Source organism: Rutilus rutilus (genome assembly GCF_951802725.1).
Source record: "Rutilus rutilus genome assembly, chromosome: 8".
Taxonomy (NCBI): Eukaryota; Metazoa; Chordata; class Actinopteri; order Cypriniformes; family Leuciscidae; genus Rutilus; species Rutilus rutilus.
This window is the reverse complement of record NC_140222.1, coordinates 1,998,138-2,022,516: the sequence shown is the minus strand read 5'-3', so window position 1 is coordinate 2,022,516 and position 24,379 is coordinate 1,998,138. Positions and strand designations below refer to the sequence as shown.

Sequence of the window (24,379 nt, the reverse complement as noted above, 5' to 3'; positions counted from 1 at the left end):
GCTTTTTCAACTTTAACTCTGCCTACTTTAGCAGCCGGTTTGGTCTTTTCTCTGTCTTTTCTCAATCGTGCCCTTTCTTCGTGGCTAAGTTTATCCCATGTTTCGGGACTGATATATGTCCCCCTCTCTTTGCTGTTCTCACCCCTATTCAGGTTGGGTCTCGATCGATCTCTGTACCTGTCACCTTCCCGATTCATGCTTCTACGATAATAATTTTCTCCTAGATACCTTTTCTGATCGATTTTGGGAGCATGGGGTAGTGCGGGCCTTCTCTAATCATCCCCATACACTGATTGGCTTCATCACTGTCTCCTCTCCACCAGTAAGCTGGTGTGTGGTGGGCGTTCTGGCGCAATATGGCTGCCATCGCATCATCCAAGTGGATGCTGCACATTGGTGGTGGTTGAGGAGATTTCCCCCTTCCATATGTAAAGCGCTTTGAGGTCTCAGAAAAAGCGCTATATAAATGTAACGAATTATTATTATTATTATTCTCTCTGGCTCATGCCGGTTATACGGCTTCCTTTCACGCTCTGACCTCCGGGTCTGAGTTTTTGATGGATGCTGCTTGTTACTTGGTTTACCTTTTTCTGTCTGAATTAGTTCGGTTCTACGATCATATCTGATCAGGGCTTTTTCTAGCTCCTCTGGTACCGTCTCAGGGCCATATAAGAGGAATTCTCTGGCTCCAGTAAGAGCATTATTCTTCACCCCCCTAAATATGTGTCGCAATAGCCCCTCGACGCCCTTTTGTGCCATTTCCTGGCATGCGGACAGGGCTCCTACAGCGGCCCACTTTTCCTCGAACTGCTTTTGCTCTAACTCCTCTTTATCTGTCGGGATCAATCCTTCTAACGTTTGAGCTAATTTTCTTCCCCCATGAATTCCAAATTCAGCCAAAATATGTGAATCTATGGATTCACCTGTTATTCCCATCTGTTCTCCATAACGAACTATCTCTCTAACCTTTCCTTTTACCGTGGTGTTTTTTAGCTTTGCTTTTTTATGCATGCGCATCTCCTGGTCGCGCTTTAAAAGGTCCTCCAAGGTGGCTCTAGTTCTTACTGAATTAACTTCTGGTGACTGGGAGGACCGTCCTAAACCACTGGTAATTTTAGGCCTCTGTCCTGGTGTTCCCAGATGCAGAGCTTCCAAGTGCTGATTTAACTCATGCACTTCAGCAGGACAATCCCTTTCTAAATCATACTGATCGTCTGTGTCAATGGTTTCATCTCTGAACCGCAACTGTCGAGGAACCTGTGGCTTTCGAGCGGGGGTATCCGCCCTCGCACTTTCAACCCTATTTGGTACTTGTGATTCTTTATCTGTCGGTTCCTCGCTATCTGAGTCACTAGATGAATCATCTTCACTATCATTATCACTCTCTGTACCCACATCAGAGTAATACTGATCATACCATGAATCTCCTACACTTCCTTTGATAATTCTCTCTAGGGCTGCCTTGTTTGTTAGATCTTTTTGTGCTAATATGGCCCTTTTAGCCCTTTGAGTTAATCTGGTGTCTGCAAGAATTTCCTCTGCGTCACCGCCATTGAGCAGACACCAAACCTGGCCACAGGTAATGCCTGGTGCATATTCAGTATCCCACATGTCTCTTTTTTCTAAAAGAGTTTCTTTCTTTCTACTTTTCGCATGAGTGGGTCGGTACAATCCCTTACCTATTCTGAAGGTCTCATAGCTCTTACCGAGCTTTAATTTGGGGAAGGGATTTTCAACCGGGTCTTTTGCACCTCGGGAGGTGGCTGTTCGCCTTAATGCTGGCCATTCCGGGTCTTTTCCGCATTCTGGGCCTTCCGCCCTAAGCTCGTTCGCTATATGACCCCGTCCTGTTCTTTGATCTGATCCCCCTTCGCCCGCTGCTTCATTTTGATTCACCAGTTTTGCTACGTTTTTTAGCACTGCTGAGTCAGGGTGACAGATCATCCATGTTTTAGGCCAGCTAGTCTGGCTCGCCTTTCTTAACAGTGCAGTTACAAGGTATGCACCTAATTTAACTTCATTAAATCCGAACTCTTCTCCGGATATTATCGGCATGGCTATCACACGATACTTATAATCTCTAACACAGGCACAGATTTTGTCTATTAAAATGTCTAGGGCTATTAAAGCTTGTAATTCCTTTTCGAGGTCATGGCCATTACCTCTCTTATACCCTATTGCATGTATTACTGGTTTGCCATTCGGTCCTCCTATTTTTTTTTTTTTGTTTTTTTGTTTTTTTTTTTTTAGGAGAATATCTCCAGTATGGAGAGAGGTTTTTCTTCGTTGCATTAACTTATCTGACTCGTCTTGAAACTTTCGTCCTGCCTGTCTTAAAAAGGCTGCTGCAACGCCATCCTCATGACTGAGATGCTTGTTAGAGGCATTAATCAGAGCGTCTGCCTCTTCTTCAAACTGTAAAGGTCCTGCTTTTAGAACAACTAAATTTGCTCCCTTCGCAAAATATAACCTGAGGGGTCCTTCGACCTCTGCTATTGCTTCTTCATACGGGCTTTCAGGGTCTTCATAGAGTGGTGCGTCAGGTTCGGTAAAATTTGTACCCATCTCTTCCTGAGAGATTATACTAAAAGCTACCGAGCCTTTGTCTGATTCTTCCTCAGAGCCATCTCCAGCTAGGGTGGCCCAACTTTTCGTTGGTATACCTTTTACCTCTTTCCCTACTGAATTAAAGACTCGTACTTTGGGGTTTTCATCATTGCCTCCTTTATTGGAGTAGATGAAGTTTGGAGCCTCTGCTCCTTCCTTTACCCTTAAATTTACCACTGGCGCAGCCTCTCTGACCTCTTGCCAGGGTATATTTCTAAAGCCACATTTACACTTAGTAGAGTCAGACCATTCCAACTTTCCTACAGTGTCACTAGCAACTAAATCTATAGTCACCATTCGGTTCTCCATTTTTTTTCTAAAGTGTTAGGATTCACTTCAAACTTCCTATTTTTTACAAGTGTTTGGATTCACTGGCTTTACTTCACTTACACCGAATCTGGTGCTGTTCTTAGATTTATCAGAAGTGCCTGCCCGCACTTCCTTGTGACATGTGTGGCTAAGAAACCAATGCCCACCAACAACACAACCCGAAGGGAGCAGCGTTCGAGCCGTGCTGAAAGCATGCACTGAAAACTTAGACACCCATGTGTTACATACAAGTGATGCAACTCTTCACAAATCTATATGTCCCTTATTTTCTGCAAGTGTTTGGGTTCACTCAAATCCCTTATTTTCTGCAAGTGTTTGGGTTCACTCAATCCCTTATTTTCTGCAAGTCTTTGGGTTCACTCAATCCCTTATTTTCTGCAAGTGTTTGGGTTCACTCAAATCCCTTATTTTCTGCAAGTGTTTGGGTTCACTCAAAACCGGTTTATCTCTCTAGACTAACTCACCCTTCTCTCTTGGGCTTCGAGTTTTTTGTCTGTCATAACAGGTCTTCATATGAGCCTGCGCGCGCTTATGTTCACTCAGTTCTCTTGAACTCTGCGAGTGAGTTGTGTTCAATATTAGTTTCTCTGAACTATGAACACTGACAGTGGCTGTAGTATGTGGACTTTTCACCTATACATGTTATTGTTCCTGAACAATTGTCTTTTAATTTCCCCTATAAGCAAAATGCCCCACACGATTGGGCGCCATGTTGTGTTTCTATACCGCTGTAACATCTGAGTCCATCTACAACATTCCCATTAACCTACTACAATCAGAGATTGCCCTTACCTGCTGGTTAAAGATGCTATAGTTGGCTCCAGGGTCCTCGGCGGTGTCCGATCCAGCTGAGTCCGGGATCCGTTTCACTGGGCTTTTGCTTAGTATTAATATCTAAACTATAACAAAGTAAAGATATCTCCAGGAAAAATCACTCTGAGACTTATTTAAAAGTTTTTCGAATCACCAAAAGATTGGTTTCGTTTTACTTAAAAAAGTTTCAGAACAATACAAAGACAATTAATTCAAAAAAGGAAAAAATAACAGAAATGCGTATAGGTCTTCACCTCGAAGTGCGGCCCAGAGCAACTGGAAACAAAACCTTTTATATGGTTTGATGGGGGGCCGTCTTAAACATTTAGGGCTGTCCCTTACAATGAAGCAATTCTTAGAAGAATAAAACAATTGATCTGGAATTTTCCATGACCTTAAAGCTGTTATGCAATAAGCATGCGTGTATAGGTTATCTCATCCGCACCACCTACGCTAAAAAGCTTAATATACATTTTGACCGTTACTTGGCCTGCAGGTGTTAAAACCACAGCTCGCTTCTCGCCTCATCTCTAACTGTGGGGAGGCATCTTTCCATCTTCTTGAACTGTGTTAAAGGTCAACTAAGCGGGCATAGCCTTAACACCTGTTGTTCCACTGAACTCACTCAGAGAGATCAAAGAAAACCACAAACACTGTGGTTGCAAAGCAAGCTTGCAACATGCATCTAGCGTTGCAAGCTTCTTTTGCAAGCAATGACACTTAAACTACAAAACGTTATCACAGGGCAAGTTTGCATCGAGCGATTCAAACTTCTCCTGTAAACAGGATATTTCACAATTTGGACATTTAAACTGATTCTCTAACATAACTCCCCTTACAATACTAAGTATTCTTTTATGCAATTTCTCCATCTGTCGGAGAATCCTCATTATTCGTCGACTTTGATATGTCAGCTCGTTCCGTGGATGTTGGGTCCTTCTTCTTCCTCTTCTCTGTTTTCTTAGCTTTATGAAGTTTTCTGGCGTGGTCCTTCTGTAGTTGTGCAACTAAAAGATCGTCCATAGATATTTCAATTTTATCAGTTACTTTTGAGACACTGTCAGTTCCCTTTGAAACATGTAAATCATTTAGGAGAGGTTCCAATTTAAGGGATTTATCAGAAGATTTCATATTAGAATCTAGCAACACAACAAATGGAATAATTGAAATAAATCAACTTTTTGATGATATTCTAATTATATGACCAGCACCTGTAGGAGTGGATATAGAGATGGATATAGGAGTGGATATACAGATGGATATAGAGATGGATATAGGGGGATATAGGGGTGGGCAGCCCGATGAATTAATTTAAATCATGAGTAAAGTCGTGAGAGATTCATTCATGTTGAATAATGCAGCGGCTGATGAATGACTCTCGTAACTGTGTGTGTCCCTCAGCTCCAGACGCTGATTCAGGAAACGGACCCCGGGGCCGACTACCGCATCGATCGGGCTCTGACCGAGGCCTGCGAGTCCGTCATCCAGACCGCCTGCAAACACATCCGAGACGGAGACCCCATGTGAGTGTGTTTGAGATGACAAGCTCATCCGAGGTCAAGCGAGTCACGTACTCATCCTTTACGGAACAACAAATGGAATAAATGAGTGCTTTTATTAATATTAGGGACGTTTGGCATATTTGTGTTTCTGTAGCAAGGCCTGTTCTGTTGCCTCATGTTTTAAATCTCAGCCAACCAGTTTTACCATAAACTTTCCAGTATGTTGATCGATTTACATTTACATTCAACCTGGTTTCTGTGTGTTTGTTCATATTTAAGTGTGCAGAAATAGAAACATTAAAGGTGAAGTGTGTAGTCCAGCCTGAACAGGGGTATTTTGTCAAGACTGTGTGTGTGTGTGTAGGATCCTGTCCTGTCTGATGGAGCATCTCTACACTGATAAGATGGTTGAAGACTGTGAACACAGACTGTTGGAGCTGCAGTACTTCATCTCCAGAGACTGGAAGTGAGTCACAAAACTGAAAAGAGTGATTCTAAATTCCAAAATCCAGTGACCAAAACTTAATTTAACTTTCACACACACTTCAAGTACTTCCTTATTTGTCTTTTTCACCATGCTTCAGGAAGGATTGAGTAATGTTACTTTCTGTGTGCCACAGTTTTAAGGAATGTTACTTGTTTGTAATGAGAGAATCATGTGGTTACACGAAACGGCGAAATATTTCGGTGGCAATAATTGATAATGCCAGTAAGTTTAAAGTAGAGCTGATGATGCTGATCTTATTCTTCTCCGTCTATTAAACCTTTGACGCGTCCGATCACAGCGAACATTCAGATCTGTGTTCTGATCCAGAGAGAGACATTATCATGAAACAGTCTTTTCAACATCACAGGATCATTGAAAATCTGAATTATTGTAAGACAGAAATACAGAAGTACTGGTATAAAGTTTACAGTTCGGATATAAACACGGATGATTACGGTAGCGATCGAAAATAGAGTAAATCACCTTTAGAAAGTAACTTGACACTTTAAATAAATATTTTGTACCATTACATCATTACACCAGTAGGTGGAGACACGAGACTGTTAAACAATGTGTTTGTCATTGACTTATTCATTCATTCATCTAGTAATGAAAGAAGTGAAGTCTTGATGAGCAAGTCATTGAATCATTCACAATTTTTTTTTTTTTAAATACATTTCATTTAAATTATTTTTTTTAAAGGAGTCATAACCTAGTATTACATTGGATACCTACTGCTGTATTATAGTCTTTCAGGCCCTTCTAAAAAAGAAAAGTGGAAAAAAAAATAAACACAGACCTACTTTTACCCTTATTTCTGAAGGCATTATTGTCTTGCGAGATCAATGCGATGTTTTGGCTGTCGTGGACGCTCATTTTAATAATGCAAATGAGGGGCGCGTTGATTGGTTGAAGGAAGGAGGGGGGTTGACACGCAGGTAACGTCAGCATCATTACAAACTGACATCATGGCGCAAGTGGTGAATGAACCCGACCCGGCCGCGACCTACGGGACTCAACCCTACATGTTTGAGCCGGACTCTGAACCAGAGCTGGAAAGGGAAGATGTAGAGTTGTTGGATGGACGTCTACATCAAGATGTCTCTGAATGGTAAAGACAATCATTTTGACTGAGACGTACATTAACATCGGTAACGAGCTAAAACGTTTGTTGCTATTTTCTCCCACATAGGTTTACCTTTTATTTAATGTCGATTACATTAACGGAGATGTAGTCTACTTATTTGATCAGCTTACAGTGGTTATTGAGATGAGACGTTTACTATCATGTGCTGTTTTTGCCTTGTTTCACGTTATTTAGACATTCAATATTTTTCTTCTTTAGACAGGTAACGTGTTGTTTTTCTTTATGTTTATTATTACTTGACTGTTTGTTTTATTTATCTATGCATCGTTATCTATTCTATAAAAAATCAATACAATGATATGTTGTCATAGTTATATAATATACAATTCTATGAAAATATAGCTGTATCATTTTCTTGTCTGTTTATCACTGTGGGCAAACTTCATAATAACAATGTATCATATTTTAAACTATATTTATGTACTTTTCAGTGAGTCACAGTGTATTAGATGAAATTTTGTAAATGATTCAGGTGTAAAATGTTTAGCACACACACCTAACGATCCGCCAGTTGAAAGGGTTGTTGGGACAGCGTCATTAAAAATGAATTTCATCCACTGGTCCCTGATAGTTTCGTCCGATTTTGGGAGATAAAACACATTTACATGTTTTTTATGGCAATCAACCACAGAGCAAGTCCGGTGTGCACTCGGTTTCTTCATCTTTCCCGACTGAACTGAATATGAGGGGGAGAGGGGAAGGGGGGGCTTCCTGCTGCGGTGTCCATATATGGTATATCCTACTACCTCATGACGTCAAGAGGGAGCTGAAATCAAAATCTCGTATTTGAGTGCGCGTGCACGCGCTGGTTTATTTACCCTGAGGTAAACAAACGCTTCACTTTTAAATATCGGCTTCCCGGCCAGTGTATAATCGTTAGTCGATCATAACATACATTGATTCTCGTGGAAAAGTGAAAATTGCAGGTTATGACTCCTTTAAAATAGACTGCGTCAATTAACAATTTTTGCAGAACCTCGTTATTTTGCCCCCACGTCTGATCTATTCAGAACCGTGATCTCTATTTTAAACAAAACAATTGCGATTCTCAATTGATCCAGAATCGTGCAGCTCAGTTGTGTGTTGTTTTTATCATTTTTTTATTATGGTTTTGGTTTGTTGTCTTTTTTGGGGGTATTTTGTTTGGTTTGGTATTGCTTTAGTTTGTTGAGAAGGTCCGAATGAAGGTTAATTTTATGTCAGAACATTGTCAAAAACATGAGATTTGTTCCTTTTGAGAGTTCTTGTTGATATATCTGTCATATAACTGAACGTGTGTCGTTTCCTGCGGTTCTGTTTGCAGACTGGACCCCATCCTGTACAAGAAGTGTCAGAACGACGCGGCCCGCATCTGTCACACTCGCGACTGGAACGAGACGAGTGAGTTCATGCCTCCCGGAGCCATCTTCTCCTGTCTGTACCGGCACGCGTACCGCACCGAGATGCAGGGGCGATGGGTACGAGCAACACACACTCTCACACTGCATTATCAGACCATAGCACACTGAGAGACTTCAGCAATAGCTTATCCTCAATGTAACCAATGTAGGCTTCATCAGAAACTTCTGAAGTCAGTTTGTTTGCAAGTATATCTGATTTCTTTAAAGAGCTGAATCTCACAAACCTGTCCAGAACATGTCTAGGTTGCATTTCACAGCCAAAACATTTATAAACTTAGCATTTAAACAGTTTAGCCTGCTTTTGTACCATTTTGTGCTCTGATGCAATATTTTCATGTAAATTAAGCACCCTCGCTTAATTCTCATTAGCGTTATGAAAGGCAATACAAATAAGCGTGAAGTGTATATGTATGTTTGTGTATGTGTATGTTCATACTTCATGCTTATTTGTATTGCCTTTCATTTAAGCTGATTTTAATATAAAAAGACAAAAATAATGTCTTCTGTGCAGAAAATATAAAATCTCTATATATTTAGTTGTGACATGACCGAGTTATGTTCTTGCCAGGCCTGGCGATGTTCACTCACTCTGACAGTAAACATGCTTAAGCTACACACACACACACACACGCTTTCAGCAAAACTATCATGGACAAATCAAAGTCTTCCTTTACCGACACTGAAATCACTTTAATGATGCTGTGGGCTTTAAATGATTGCTAGTGATTGACAGGAAATTCACTCCAATAATGAGATTTCTTTACAGACTAATCTAAAAACAGACATTGTGATTGAATGATTTCCATGGTAACGTGTCACACACACACACACACACACACACAGAGATTGCTGTGATTGAAGGGTTGTGGGTGTGTTTGTTAACTTTGTGTGTGTGTGAGAGATTGAAGGGTTGTGTGTGTGAGTGTGTGAGTGTGTGTGTGAGTGAGCGTGTGCTAACGCTTCAGTCGATCTGCAGTTGTCCCGGGACTGTAAGACTGAGGTTCAGAGGATCCTGCACCAGCGTGTGTGTGTGTGTGTGTGTGTGTGTGTGTGTGTGTGTGTGTGTGTGTGTGTGTGCTAACGCTTCAGTCGATCTGCAGTTGTCCCGGGACTGTAAGACTGAGGTTCAGAGGATCCTGCACCAGCGTGTGTGTGTGTGTGTGTGTGTGTGTGTGTGTGTGTGTGTGTGTGTGTGTGAGAGCGTGTGCTAACGCTTCAGTCGATCTGCAGTTGTCCTGGGACTGTAAGACTGAGGTTCAGAGGATCCTGCACCAGCGGGCTCTGGATATGAAGCTGGACCCGGATCTTCAGCATCGGTGTGTGATGGACCTGGGGAAGTGGTGCAGTGAGAAGACTGAAGCTGGACAGGTTAAACACACATCAGTACTGCACTCATTTCACACTAGAACTCACTTTCACTTACAACGTTTTCTTAAAAATGCTCAGTGGTTTTGTTTTTCTGCTCATTTTATGAGGTTTGCAGTTTTTGCAGTCGTTGCTAAAACTTAGGACGTGTCAAAATGCGTGTCCTGGCTATAAACATCTAAATAAACGTCTAACTTATAAATTACACTTGTTCATTTCCTAAAGTGTGTTTTTAAGAAAACTACAGCAGAGTGGGTCACAGGGTTGCAAGTAGCAAGGCTGAACATCTACCCTACATTAAAGGAACACGCTGACTTTTTGGGACTTTGGGAGTTAGATGAGTCCACACACACCCTTCTCATCTCCGTGCGTGCCGTAACTCTGTCTGACGCACCCACTGCTAGCCTAGCTTAGCACAAAGACTGGAGGTGAATGGCTCCAGCTAGCATACTGCTCCCAATAAGTGACAAAATAACGCCAACATTTTCCTATTTACACCAGCCATCTTCTAACCGTATACACACTGGGAACTATATTCTCAGAAGGCGAAGCACTGCTACTTGGGCGGAGTGATTTGCTCGCAGCGCCTGAGAACCCGTGGTGAGGAGCAGAGAGTTCCTCAGAGTTGGAGCAAATCACTCCGCAGAAGTAGCAGTGCTTCGCCTTCTGAGAATATAGTTCCCAGTGTGTATACGGTTAGAAGATGGCTGGTGTAAATAGGAAAATGTTGGCGTTATTTTGTCACTTATTGGGAGCAGTATGCTAGCTGGAGCCATTCACCTCCAGTCTTTGTGCTAAGCTAGGCTAGCAGTGGGTGCGTCAGACAGAGTTACGGCACGCACGGAGATGAGAAGGGTGTGTGTGGACTTATCTAACTCTGGGGGATACGGGGAATAAGATAAAGTCCCAAAAAGTCGGCGTGTTCCTTTTAAGTTCTCACACATTACAGTCAGGACTAATTGAACATGAAAATGAATTGATCATATAACATGTAAAACAGCACTGCATAGTCCTCACTGTATCAATTAAATATAGATCAATCTTTATTAAAGTTACAGAAGTTATTCAGTCAAGAGCAGTGAGTTTGATTAACATTAAACACCGCAGGAGTGTTAGGCTGCTGTCACTTTAAGAGCGAATGCACTGATCCAGTACACGAATACCAATACACGTGCGTTTCAGTTCTCGACTATTTATGTTCAGTTAACACATAACTATGTTTACTAGGATACTCGCCAAGACGGATATTTTGTATTACATTGTCGGTTCAAGCGCAAGAAACCGTGAAAGAGCTCAATCCAGTGTGTGTCTGATGTGCAGTTGCACACACAACTTCTCACACAGTTATCGCGAGTTATCTTTCACGTCGTCTTGCGCTTGAATGTTTAACTTATAACTGTGCTAAACTTAGGTTTTGCATCTAATTAGCCAGTGGCTATTAAATTGCACGACTAGTCGACAGTAATTGAGTTAAAGACATTTTTAGTCGGCTCTAAATCTGGTCGCGCGCGAGTGATGTACTCAGTGTGGAGGGTTGCTGTAATGCTCATGGGACACCAGCAAATGTTCTTTATTCACTGATGTTGCCATCTGGGGAAACGGTTTGAATGTTAAATTCACAGACATGAACCGTACTCAGTGTTGGTGTGTGTGTGTGTGTGTGTGTGTGTGTCAGGAATTGGAGTGCTTGCAGGATCATTTAGAGGATCTGTTCCCTGAATGCAGGGAAGTGGTGGGAAACCTCACAGAACTGGAGTCCGAGGTACAGAAAGATACTTTTGTGCTGTTTAGTCCTGAAATATATAAAATATATCAATACATGTATATATAAATCTATATAGTGTTGTGAGCGAGACGTGGGTCTGGACTGATTTCTGTGCGTCTGCTTTTCCAGGACATTCAGATCAAGCCGTTGTTGATCCGAGCCTGTGAGTCCGTGATCCAGTCCTACTGTCACGTGAGTCTCAGATCAATACTGATGAATCAGGGAAAGAAACAAGATACTTTTCATGCTTATCGTTTAGATCTTATCTCATTTAATCAAATGTCATCATCATATTTTCAGAAATCATTATCATGTTGATGTTTCATTTTGATGCGTTTACCATTATTATCATTCGAAATGTATGTTTAATACTTTTCTTTTATTAATCTTAATCCCTCAAATGTAGCTTACCCATGACTTACGGGTAAACTTTTGTACTTGCTGTTTAGATGAGGGCAAAAGTCTGTAAGTTTCCGATGTCTCGATACAGTGGTAAACGAATCTTAGCTAAACATCTTGCAGTGTGCAGGCTAACGCCTCAGAGCGGGAAAACATGAAAAATAGATATGTGTGTGTGTCCGCTTCAATGCGATACACTATGAAAAGAGGAACTTAGCTCAGATCCGATAAGCAACTGTATAATAGCGAGATTAATATCTGTATCCTTAGATGATAATCCTTAGATTTTAATTTTATTTCCACAAATTTTAAATATATACAATAAGAGCAAGAAAATACAATGCAAATACTGTGCAGGGAGAGGCAGATTTAAAGCCCACCCCTTAAACAACAAGGAAAAAAAAAGAAACTTTAAAATGAAAGAAAGAGCTAAACTATAATAAAAAAATATATAAATGTATATGACTGAATCAAATGAATTACAACATATAGCCTATCGAAACCCCCCCACCCCAAAACATACATACCAAAAACAAACCCTGTAGGGCTCATAAATGCATAACAACAACGGAAAATACAGTGAGTAATTGTATAAATAAGTATTTGAACACCTGAGAAAATCAATGTTAATATTTGGTACAGTAGCCTTTGTTTGCAGTTACAGAGGTCAAACGTTTCCTGTAGTTTTTCACCAGGTTTGCACACACTGCAGGAGGGATTTTGGCCCACTCCTCCACACAGATCTTCTCTAGATCAGTCAGGTTTCTGGGCTGTCGCTGAGAAACACGGAGTTTGAGCTCCCTCCAAAGATTCTCTATTGGGTTTAGGTCTGGAGACTGGCTAGGCCACACCAGAACCTTGATATGCTTCTTACAGAGCCACTCCTTGTTTATCCTGGCTGTGTGCTTCGGGTCATTGTCATGTTGGAAGACCCAGCCTCGACCCATCTTCAATGCTCTAACTGAGGGAAGGAGGTTGTTCCCCAAAATCTCGCAATACATGGCCCAGGTCATCCTCTCCTTAATACAGTGCAGTCGCCCTGTCCAATGTGCAGAAAAACACCCCCAAAGCATGATGCTATCACCCCCATGCTTCACAGTAGGGATGGTGTTCTTGGGATGGTACTCATCATTCTTCTTCCTCCAAACACGTTTAGTGGAATTATGACCAAAAAGTTCTATTTTGGTCTCATCTGACCACATGACTTTCTCCCATGACTCCTCTGGATCATCCAAATGGTCATTGGCAAACTTAAGACGGGCCTTGACATGTGCTGGTTTAAGCAGGGGAACCTTCCGTGCCATGCATGATTTCAAACCATGACGTCTTAGTGTATTACCAACAGTAACCTTGGAAACGGTGGTCCCAGCTCTTTTCAGTTCATTGACCAGCTCCTCCCGTGTAGTTCTGGGCTGATTTCTCACCTTTCTTAGGATCATTGAGACCCCACGAGGTGAGATCTTGCATGGAGCCCCAGTCCGAGGGAGATTGACAGTCATGTTTAGCTTCTTCCATTTTCTAATGATTGCTCCAACAGTGGACCTTTTTTCACCAAGCTGCTTGGCAATTTCCCCGTAGCCCTTTCCAGCCTTGTGGAGGTGTACAATTTTGTCTCTAGTGTCTTTGGACAGCTCTTTGGTCTTGGCCATGTCAGTAGTTGGATTCTTACTGATTGTATGGGGTGGACAGGTGTCTTTATGCAGCTAACGACCTCAAACAGGTGCATCTAATTTAGGATAATAAATGGAGTGGAGGTGGACATTTTAAAGGCAGACTAACAGGTCTTTGAGGGTCAGAATTCTAGCTGATAGACAGGTGTTCAAATACTTATTTGCAGCTGTATCATACAAATAAATAGTTAAAAAATCATATATTGTGATTTCTGGATTTTTTTTTTAGATTATGTCTCTCACAGTGGACATGCACCTACGATGACAATTTCAGACCCCTCCATGATTTCCAAGTGGGAGAACTTGCAAAATAGCAGGGTGTTCAAATACTTATTTTCCTCACAGTATATAAGACACAATTACAAAGCAACAATGAAATGATCCTTTATACATCTTTTATAATATATTAAGAGATGAACATTTTCTTTGCTAGATGCGATAAACCATTCCATAATTTAATACCCCTAAATCTGATTGAGTACTGACCTCTACAAGTGAGAAACTTGACGAGTGACAGTGAACCTGTGAATTTACTCTAAAATACATCTTAAACTGCTCTGGAATGTTACCGTCACTTGAATATATCTTATAACTGCAAAAATATTAATATCATAAATAGTAAGAACTTGAAGTTTCTGAAAGGCACAGATGAAGTATATGCATTTGATCGGGTTCAATCCTAACAAAACGTTTCTGAAGGATCGTGGTTTTTTTTAAATATTAGTAGGAAAAGTGCTTGCCCAAACAATATTACAATAAATTAAACTATAGTAAAGAGTAAGAAGACATTCTGTAGTAACAAGATGCCTAACTCGCCTTATTATACCGGTAGATTTATGTATTTTTCACATAGTCCGCGTGTTCCCTCCAGCTCAGGCTCTCATCTACAAAAACTCCGAATTGTAATTTTTTATAAATCCTTAGGTTATGATTTTTTACCGCTAAAAATGATAAAATTACATTTATTAATATTTAAAGTAATTTATTTAAATGAAACCAATTAGCATAACCAATTGAACTATCATTTACATTCTTAAACAATAAATGAAAATTTGAATGAGAGAACTAATGTTGTGTCGTCAGCAAACATTACTGGAGTAAGAATATTTGAAACACTTGACAAATCATTTATATAAATGAGAACTAGTAAGGGTCCAAGAACGGACCCCTGAGGAACGCCACAGAGTAATCCTCCTCTGCCAGACCAGCAACCCTTAAAGCAAACTCACTGGCTTCTGTTAAAAATGTCATTTCAGCCGTTTGTATGTAATATCATGAAAACCATATTTATACAGCTTTTCCAATCAAATGAAATAATTAACTGTATCAAAAGCTTTTGACAGATCTATCAAAATACTACATGTGAATTCATGGTTTTCAAGTGCAAAATCTGCTTTTATATACAATTTTCTCTCAAAGTTTTGAGAAACATGGAAAAATAGATGTAGGTCAAATATTTTTATATACTTTTTTGTGAGCAAGTGGTGCAATATTGAACATTTCACCTGTTTGACGAGAAACACAGAAATATTATCATGACCCGCTGAAGATATTTTTAATTCATCAATAATTTCACTTATTTCCTGTTTCTCAGGTGACTTAAAAATAGAGATAATAGGAAAATGTCCTGATGTATATATATATCTCTCCAAGGGGAACATTATCAGTCAATTTATAAGCAACATTAACCCTTAATCACTGTTAAAAAAGGATAACACTTAAGATGTTTGGATCCCAAACTTTTAAAGATCGATTGCATAAGGAAATATACATTTTTTATATGGAAAACTATATATCATTTTTTTTATTTACTTCTCAACTATACATTTATGCTGTGTTTTTGTGGAAATTTTGAATTTTTTTAACTATTTACTGCACAATTACATAACTAGGCCATAAATTGGCTCATGAAAAATGAGTTTTTAAAGAAAAAATCACTTAAATGATGATCTTAATTAAATCTAAATAGTTTTTGGACATTGCTCTATGTGTTAGGGATAGAATACTGACATCTGCTGGTTTGTGGAAAAACTTTAGAAATTATAATTAAAGAAAGAAATTGCAATGACCACATATATCCAATAGAGGGCCATAGAGACTCATTCATTTTCACTTCATTTTTCTTGATGCTTCAACTTCTCACAACTTTATGATATATATTTTGTGAATATTTATTTAAACATTTTGAAATACATAAAAAATATGTAGTTTTGTCAGAGTTATAATTTGTTGTTGTTTTCTGATATATTTAGAATTATCTTGCTTTTGCAAATTATTATACATACATTTATTGATTTATGCCAGTGTTGTTTATTTTATTTGCCAATTTCTGTAAAAATGCTCTCTGTTGCAGTCACATACGTGTGTGTGTGTGTGTGTGTGTGTGTGTGTGTGTGTGTGTGTGTGTGTGTGTGTGTGTGTGTGTGAGATAGAAAGTTCGTTCTACTTTTTATTTATGCTCTAGGACCAGACCTTGGTTTATATGTAGAATTTTTCAGATTTATAATGGATTTACTTTTATTTTTTTGACAAACAAAATAAAAAAAAGTCATTTTTTTCATTTTCCCATTCATTTTCAATGTGGGGTCATTTTGACCCCAAACACCTAACCGGTAAAAAAAAATGTACACACCTTTAGAACAACCAAATCAAGCCCAGTTTTTTTGTGCATGTTTAGATAGATTATTTAGGAAAAGTCCCAGAGTTTCATGCCCCTGAGATGAAGGTAACACTTTTAAAAAATGAAGGAAAAGTCCAGTGGGGTCAGTCTGACCCCAAACACTGATTAAGGGTTAAGAAAAGAATCATTAAATTTGAGTACGTCAAATGGATTATTTAAAAACTTGTTACCATCCACAAAGTGTGAAGTAATCATCTCTGTGCAACCACTGATCTAGACTCAGACCTTGAGCATTCACAACCTGTCTTTGTACCAGCGGGGTATTAAACTCACTGTGTTAATTATATTTCACTTGGAAATATTAGAAGTCAAAAAACTCTTAATTTATGTTTCTTTATTATATTTATAATCCTGATTATGGATGAATTAATTTTACTCTTCATTTATTATTTGATTGTCTGCTGTTGAGAAATACTGGATCTCCTCCATGCATCATCTCTGTTAAAGAGGAAGATTCTTCCTCATCTTCCTCATCTTCTTCTTCTTCTTCTGTGTCTCTCGCAGGACGTGGCTGATAACCAGATCGACACCGGGGACCTGATGGAGTGTCTCGTTGCCAATAAACACCAGAAGGAAGTGAATGAGAAGTGTGCCGTGGGAGTCACACACTTCCAGCTGGTGCGTCTGCCGATCTCACACACTCGCTCTTCTTCTTTCTGTCACTACAGTTCTGTCAACCGTCCGTTTCTCCTCCTCATCCTCAGATCCACATGAAGGACTTCCGCTTCTCCTACAAGTTCAAGATGGCCTGCAAGGAGGACGTGCTCAAACTGTGTCCCAACATCAAGAAGAAGTGAGCGCATGGCACGGCTGTTGGGTTTGCTTGTGTCATACTGGTCACATGAGCTACACTGAAGCATGATGGGAAGGTCCTGAGTGTGTGTGTGTGTGTGTGTCCTCAGGGTGGATGTGGTGATCTGTCTGAGTACCACCGTGAGGAACGACACGTTACAGGAGGTCGAAGAGCAGCGCGTCTCCATGAAGTGCCGAAAGCAGCTGCACGTGGAGGAGCTGGAGATGGTCAGTGCACTAACACACACCTCACACTAACACACACCCAGGGCCGGCGCTAGCTATAGGCAGAGCAGGCGATTGCCTAGGGCCTCGGGCTTTGAGGAGGGGCCTCCATAACCGTAACATCCCCTATATAGTCCACCAGTCAAGACGGACAGAAATACTAGCCTCATTGTTCATTGGATATTGTTGAATTGTCACTCATCTGCAGTTAAACCAATTAATGTTTCTGTTTCAAAGCGGGTGCCGGCTTCTGAACGTTTGTGTAACGAACGCATCCATCAGGTGCTGCGAAGCAAAAGCCTAAATAGGCACTCAAAGAAGCACAGCTCGTAATGCAGGTGTGTGAGTTGTCGTCATCTATTTTGGAGTGATTGCAATGTATTCTAAATATAAACTTGTACTGCAGATCAGCGTCATTTCTGGAAAAAATCATTCACCGCTTTATTACGAGTTTAAAAGAGCGCGAGCGTCATTAACGTGCCCAGACGCGACGCTTTGAATTTGCGCGTACAAGGAATAACATCGCGTCGGGAGCTGACTAGTAAAAAAGCTACAAAAGTAAAAGACAAGACGTTTGTATTCAAAGTTAAAAAGCCAACACACTACAGCATTTTTAAATGTTTCAAATAAAGGATCTCATATCTATGGGTCTATCTTCTACATTCTGCTGATGAGTAAAAAAAAAAAAAAATTCTGCTCAGTAGCGACCGTGTCTTTCTCTAGCATATTTAAGGTAACAATGCAATACATAATATAATATCTGCAGTCAATATTGATTAAATGGGAGGGAAAAATCCTGCCCATACCGCAGCTATGAAAAAAATTATACAAGCACTTATGTTCATCTACTGAAGTGGTATTCTGGAACTGTGAATAAATTTAATAAAACAGCAAAATAACAACAACAACAATAACATCTTCATTAAACAAAAAAGAGATTACCTTAGATAAAGTTTGACTTATATGTACATACAGTATACCGGTAAAAAGTCTGGACCCATTACTATTTTTAATGTTTAAAGTTTCATATTATGCTCTACAAGCCTGCATTTATTTTATCAAAAATACAGAAAAACAAAAACAAAAACAGGAATATTCAACAAGGATGTGTTAAATATATAAAAAGTGATAGTGAAGACTTTTTTAAAACAACTTTTAAAAAATAAAAAAAATCCTGAAAAAAAGTATCCCAGGTTATAAAATAAATATTAAGCACAATTTCTAACATTTGATAATAAATCAGAATATTAAAGTTTTCTGAAGAATCACGTGACACTAAATTCAGCTTCGCATCACATAAATATATTTAAAAGTATAGTAAAATAGAAAACCATTATTTAATAATATTTCACTATATTATTTTTCTGTATTTTTGATCAAATAAATCCAGGCTTGATGAGCATAAGAGACTTCTTTCAAAAACATTTAAAATAGTAATTTGTCCAAACTTATGTACTGTATAAGTAAAAATATACTAAATTTAAAATTAAATGTTGTATAAATATAAAGGTTAGGAATCATATTTGTTTCAAGTGTTTTTTATTGGGGGTGGGGGGCCTCCAACATGAATTTTGCCTAGGGCCTCCTAATGTCTAGAACCGGCCCTGCACACACCTCACACGAGAGCCCGATGAGGTCAGCGGTGCGCAATCCTGTCATCATAACAGAAGTTACTGTATAACGTGGAAATTCACAGAAATGTTTCCTTTTTTGACACACACAGTCGCTTCACCAGCATTAATATATCATGAACACACAGACACTCTCAGCTCTTCACGGCAACCTGTCAAAATAAAAGTTCAGTTTATCTTGAAGAAATTACGACAGAATTGTATTTCTGTTGTACAGTAGAATTTAGCTACGTCTCAAAGTAATAATATTAACACTAATAATCATTTATTATTATTAAAACATCATTTTTTAAGGAATAATCACAAAATGAATGTTTTATGCCTTCATTTGATTGCCAGAGAAATGTAAATACACAGCACAGGGGAAGAAGAAACATTTCACAGAAACGAAAAGGAAAAAACTAAAAACGTAATTTGTGTTAAAAAGAAAACAATTACTTTCATAGGGCCCTAAATGTAATTTGTTAAACTTTTAATAAGTTGTTGGTAAATTATTTCATGAATTCATTTGATTACATGTGCTTTTTGATTGCTAAAATTTGATTTAACGATTAAAATGAGTCCAAAAAAAACAACGCATTTCATAGGGCCCTATAAAACACACATTTGAACAGATATAATGATGTGTAGGTCTGAAGTGTGCGGTTAGAGCTCTGATGTGTGTGTGTGTGTGTGTGTGTGTCAGTCGGAGGACATTCGTCTGCAGCCGGATCTGCACGAGAGCTGTCGTCAGGACATCAAGCAGCACTGCCGGAACGTGGTGTTCGGGAACGCTCAGGTAAACCTTCATCATCATTGTCATCATCATCATCACTTTACCTGCAACCGCATACTCATCTCTGTGTGTGTGTGTGTGTGTGTGTGTGCGTGTGTGTGCGCTCAGGTGATCGAGTGTCTGAAGGAGAACAAGAAGCACCTGACCCAGCAGTGCCATCAGAAGGTGTTCAGACTGCAGGAGACCGAGATGATGGACCCCGAGCTCGACTTCCAGCTCATGAGGGTCTGCAAGCAGATGATCCGGGTGACCAACCTCATCACACACCGTCACACAGCATCTCACACACAGTCTCGGCCAGGAAAACAGAGAAAAGTCTTAATGAGCTCCTTTGGAGATGAAGAAAAAGCAGAAATCGTGATAATCTAATACGCATTCAAACAATCTAAACGTTTAGGATATGATATATATATATTTTAAATGAATCTAACTATAGTCCCTTTTAATTTTAATTGGTTTAAAGGCTGAAATGTTAGGTGTCAAGTCAAGTCAAGTATATTTGTATAGCGCTTTTCACAATACAGATTGTATCAAAGCAGCTTCACAGTATTAAATTAAAATAATACAACAAGGTTTGTTTCTAGTGGAATTTATTGATAAAATCAGATTAAATATCCCCAAAATATCCCCAACTGAGCAAGCCAAAGGCAACAGTGGCAAGGAACCGAAAAACTCCATCAAGTGACCTAATGGTGTCCTAAAACTCCATCAGGTGACCCAATGGAGAAAAAAAAAAACCTTGGGAGAACCCAGGCTCAGTCGGGGGCCAGTTCTCCTCTGGCGTTTATTAACTAGAGGCCGGATTGTAATTTGAACTGTAAGATTAAAAATATTATATGAATGCCTGGCTGAAGAGATGCGACTTTAATCTAGTTTTAAACTGGGAGAGCGAGTCTGAGCAACGAACACTATCAGGAAGGCTATTCCAGAGTTTTGGAGCTAAATGTGAAAATGCTCTCCCTCCTTTGGTGGTTCTGGATATCCTAGGTATGACCAAAAGCCTCAAATTTAGTGATCTTAAAGAGCGCGATGGATTATAGGGCGATAGAAGATCCGTTAAATATACTGGAGCTAAGCCGTTTAGGGCTTTATAAGTCAGTAGCAATACCTTATAATTAATACGGGACTTTATAGGTAGCCAATGTAGTGATGATAAAATCGGTGTTATATGATCATATTTTCTTGATCTAGTAAGAACTCTAGCGGCGGCATTCTGGACTAACTGTAGCTTGTTTATTGAGGATGCAGGACAACCAGCTAATAAAGCATTACAGTAATCTAGTCTCGAGGTCATGAATGCATGAACTAACTTTTCTGCATCAGAAACTGATAGCATATTACGTAGCTTAGCAATGTTTCTAAGGTGGAAAAAGGCTGTTCTTGTAACATATGAAATATGATTTTCAAAAGACAGGTTGCAGTCTAGTATAACACCCAGGTCTTTTACTGTAGTGGATAAAGTAACAGGACATCCTACTATGTTAAAGTTGTATTGTGAGAGGTTTTGTGGGTGGTTTTTTGAACCGATGATTAGTACCTCTGTCTTGTCTGGATTTAATAAAAGAAAATGACGCGTCATCCAATCTTTTATATCGTTAACACACTCTGTCAATTTGGATAATTTAGCGTTTTCATCTGGCCGTGATCATTTAAATAGTGATGTCATTTAAATAAAATAAAAACTTAAGTTTAAATTGTTATTTACAGTCATTTTATGGTTTAAATGTTACTGTAGATCTTGCTCTACCCAACTCATAAAGCGCTGATTTTATTTGTGCAGGTCTTAAATGTTATTTTAATAACGCTGCAGAAACCTGTAATAAGACCTTAACACTGAAAGATGGCTTTCTGTTCTGTCCTCCAGCGTTTCTGCAGCGAGACTGATGCCAAGAACATGTTACAGTGTCTGAAACAAAACAAGAACAGCGAGACCATGGACCCTAAATGCAAACAGATGATCACGAAGAGACAGATCACCCAGAACACAGGTACACACACACACACACACACAAACGAAACATATGGTTTCTTTAATCACTCGTCACTTCTAGTCATCTAGTAGCTTCTTTGGTAACACTTTACATTAATGTTCCATTAGTTAACTACTAGTCAATGCTTATTTCAACATTTAATAATATATTACTAAAATCCAAACTTGTATCTGTTAATATTATTTAAAGGCACAATATGTAGTTTTTTGCTTTAAAAATAGCAAAAATCACTATATCTATGTTATATATTTTTTTTAGTAGTGTACTTACATTATCCCGACTGTCTCCAACAACTTTCACACCAGGAGAAATTTGTAATTTAATGCGAAGACACGGACCGTTTCTTTATTTCCGTTTTGTCGCCGTCAATGGCGTCATATCCGCGTTGTCTCTGGTTTCCGCTCGTGCTGCCATAGTAACCAGAGCCCTCTGATAGTAACCAAGGCGACAGACGTGAACTGTGTAGTTGGCAATCTCTATCTGCACGCTGTTGTTGTTTCATTCAAACATTATGGACCATGGCAAGCAGACTTTGGATAAAAAAGGAGAACTAAACCGAGAATCAATATCAGCGCGGTGTTTTCGAGATGCCGAGAGCTCCCATAGACAGTATATAAACGAGAGCTCCACGTCCGAGACTTCGACTGCTCCTACATGTACTTTATTAAACAGGTGAGCACATTTACAGAAAACTAATCAATGTTATATAGTTCAACAATAATAAAATGTTAGAATATGATCTGTATGTGATTCTAATGTTGATCTAGCTTACTGCTAGTCTCATACAGACGAACTAACACATAAATCAACACATTCAAATGCAGTTTAGTGTGCTAGTGTAAATGTTAGACCAGGTGAAACAGCGCTGCGTTACCTCACAAGTTTAATTTGTCTAATAAACTGACCTGTGAGTTGTAATTCTGCACGTGTATTTCGGTAAAATGAAATGTCCATATTCCTTTTATATCCGTGGGACTCGCGTCGGGTGTGGAGCTGCTAGCTGTCTCTTAGCAATCCCGAACTGCTTCATATCACAGTCATGATAAAAGCATCGATGTATTCAGTCATCCATAAACATTATTAGATCGGTCGGCTTGACGTTGACGACAACATCCATAATTCTTAGTAAATGTTGCGTCATCAAACTACGCCTTTGTTATTGTAAAGAGGTTAGCGGCGAAAAATGCCATACTGTACCTTTAATGGACCTGAGTTAACATGAGCTAAAAATTAACAATTGTATATTTGAATTAAATAATGTTAACAAAAATGAATAAGCGTAACATGTAATGTTTATTGTTGGTCAATGCACCAAATAATGTCTACTAATGGGTCTTCATTATATATAGTGTTACCCTTTTTAAATTTTTCTACTAACAACCATCAAAGAAATTTCATTTAAATCATTTTATATTAAATTTGAAATGGATGACAGTTGCGAGTAACCAGGGTCCGAAATTAACACCCGCCAAGCGCCAAATAAATAAAAGTAAATGAAATAAGCAATTTTGCAAGTAACCGGGTTGTAGGTTTAGCCTAAACTGCGGTTTAACTCTGTGGCTGCTGGATAGTTTGGGAATAGATGTTGGTTTGATATGTTTTTCAACCCTGTTTTATGAATTTGGGAGATTGAAACCATTTCAGAACCTAGTAACACCTTTTCTAGCTACATTTTTATTCTATTTTTCTACTAATTAACCATTTAATCTAAATGAAATATCACAGAGTTGAGGTACAAGATGCCTGAAGTGGGAAAACACATGAAAATAGCCATATTTATGAAAAAGTGCTTGAGTTATTGAAAGACAATATATGTGAAATTAGTGTTTATTAAAAAAAAATTGATGAAACAATATTTGCATGCTATAGATGCAGCCAATATCTATAAATATTTATAATATAAATAATACATATTCCCCATATAAATATCCAAGTATATGATGCATCTTCAATTCTTCAGGTCAATCATATATTCATGGGAGGAAAATTAGTTTGAATGAGGAAATATTTTCCTTTCAATGGTTAAAGTTACCAGTCATTGCTTCTGCTGCACTTTCCTTGTACCCTTTTGTTTTATTAGTTTATTTTAATTTTGACTATTTACTTTTTTAATAATTTGAAAGATAATAAATATATTGTTTGATTGTAGTCCTTGAAATCCCAAAAAAAGTAGTGCTTTAACAGTCCTGAAGTTTAATTTTACAGTATCTGTACGAACGCTGTAACAGGATTGTAGATTTTGCCTGAATTAAGATTTCTCTCAATAGAGGCCGGCGAGGTCGGAACTAAAGGTTTCCTCATTATTAATAAGCATTCCCCATGATTTTATTCTATAAATGAAAAGGGAACGTTTGTGTGATCATTGTCTGTACAGTGTGTAACAGGTGTGAATGGGATGAAACTGTAATGTACCTTTTTTTTTTTTCACCATACTTGAGAACAGTTGAAATTGTCCCCTTAGAGGAGCGTCACAATTTGAATTTGTGCCATTATTGGTATGAAAAGTAATGAGCCTCACTCCGTCAGTAACACCGTGTGCTAACTACACGCGACGGCGATAAAAGGTTATTTTCCATGTTAATCAGAGTGTTTGTCCTAACCAACCAGAAACAGTTTCTATTTTTCTGCGACGTCGCGCTGGAACAACAAACCATATTTAATGTTAAAGGGCATATTGCAGGTTAGAAGACCCAACGAGTCAATGTATAGAAAAATAATTTAGGAACTAGATTTTCTTTTAAAAAAAAACTTATAAATACGCTACAGTGGCTTCTGGAGTCGTTTTTGTGAGAAAATGTTA

At 38.9% G+C, this 24,379-nt stretch overlaps 1 protein-coding gene across 2 annotated transcripts in view; it reads left to right on the top strand.

Annotated features, from left to right (window-relative positions):
• LOC311295287 (Golgi apparatus protein 1-like) overlaps window positions 1-24,379 on the top strand; it is a 68,083-nt gene that overhangs the window by 33,842 nt on the left and 9,862 nt on the right. For both annotated transcript variants that reach the window (XR_014628265.1, XM_084416591.1), the window contains exons 9-20: window positions 5,152-5,273; window positions 5,617-5,718; window positions 8,190-8,343; window positions 9,517-9,654; window positions 11,327-11,413; window positions 11,546-11,608; window positions 16,670-16,783; window positions 16,870-16,958; window positions 17,068-17,185; window positions 19,499-19,591; window positions 19,697-19,834; window positions 21,453-21,576. Coding sequence is in view for 1 of the 2 variants with exons in the window: in XM_084416591.1 (XP_084272717.1) it covers window positions 5,152-5,273; window positions 5,617-5,718; window positions 8,190-8,343; window positions 9,517-9,654; window positions 11,327-11,413; window positions 11,546-11,608; window positions 16,670-16,783; window positions 16,870-16,958; window positions 17,068-17,185; window positions 19,499-19,591; window positions 19,697-19,834; window positions 21,453-21,576 (1,342 nt within the window). In the remaining variant the exon portion in view is untranslated. The remainder of the gene's footprint in view (window positions 1-5,151; window positions 5,274-5,616; window positions 5,719-8,189; window positions 8,344-9,516; window positions 9,655-11,326; window positions 11,414-11,545; window positions 11,609-16,669; window positions 16,784-16,869; window positions 16,959-17,067; window positions 17,186-19,498; window positions 19,592-19,696; window positions 19,835-21,452; window positions 21,577-24,379) is intronic.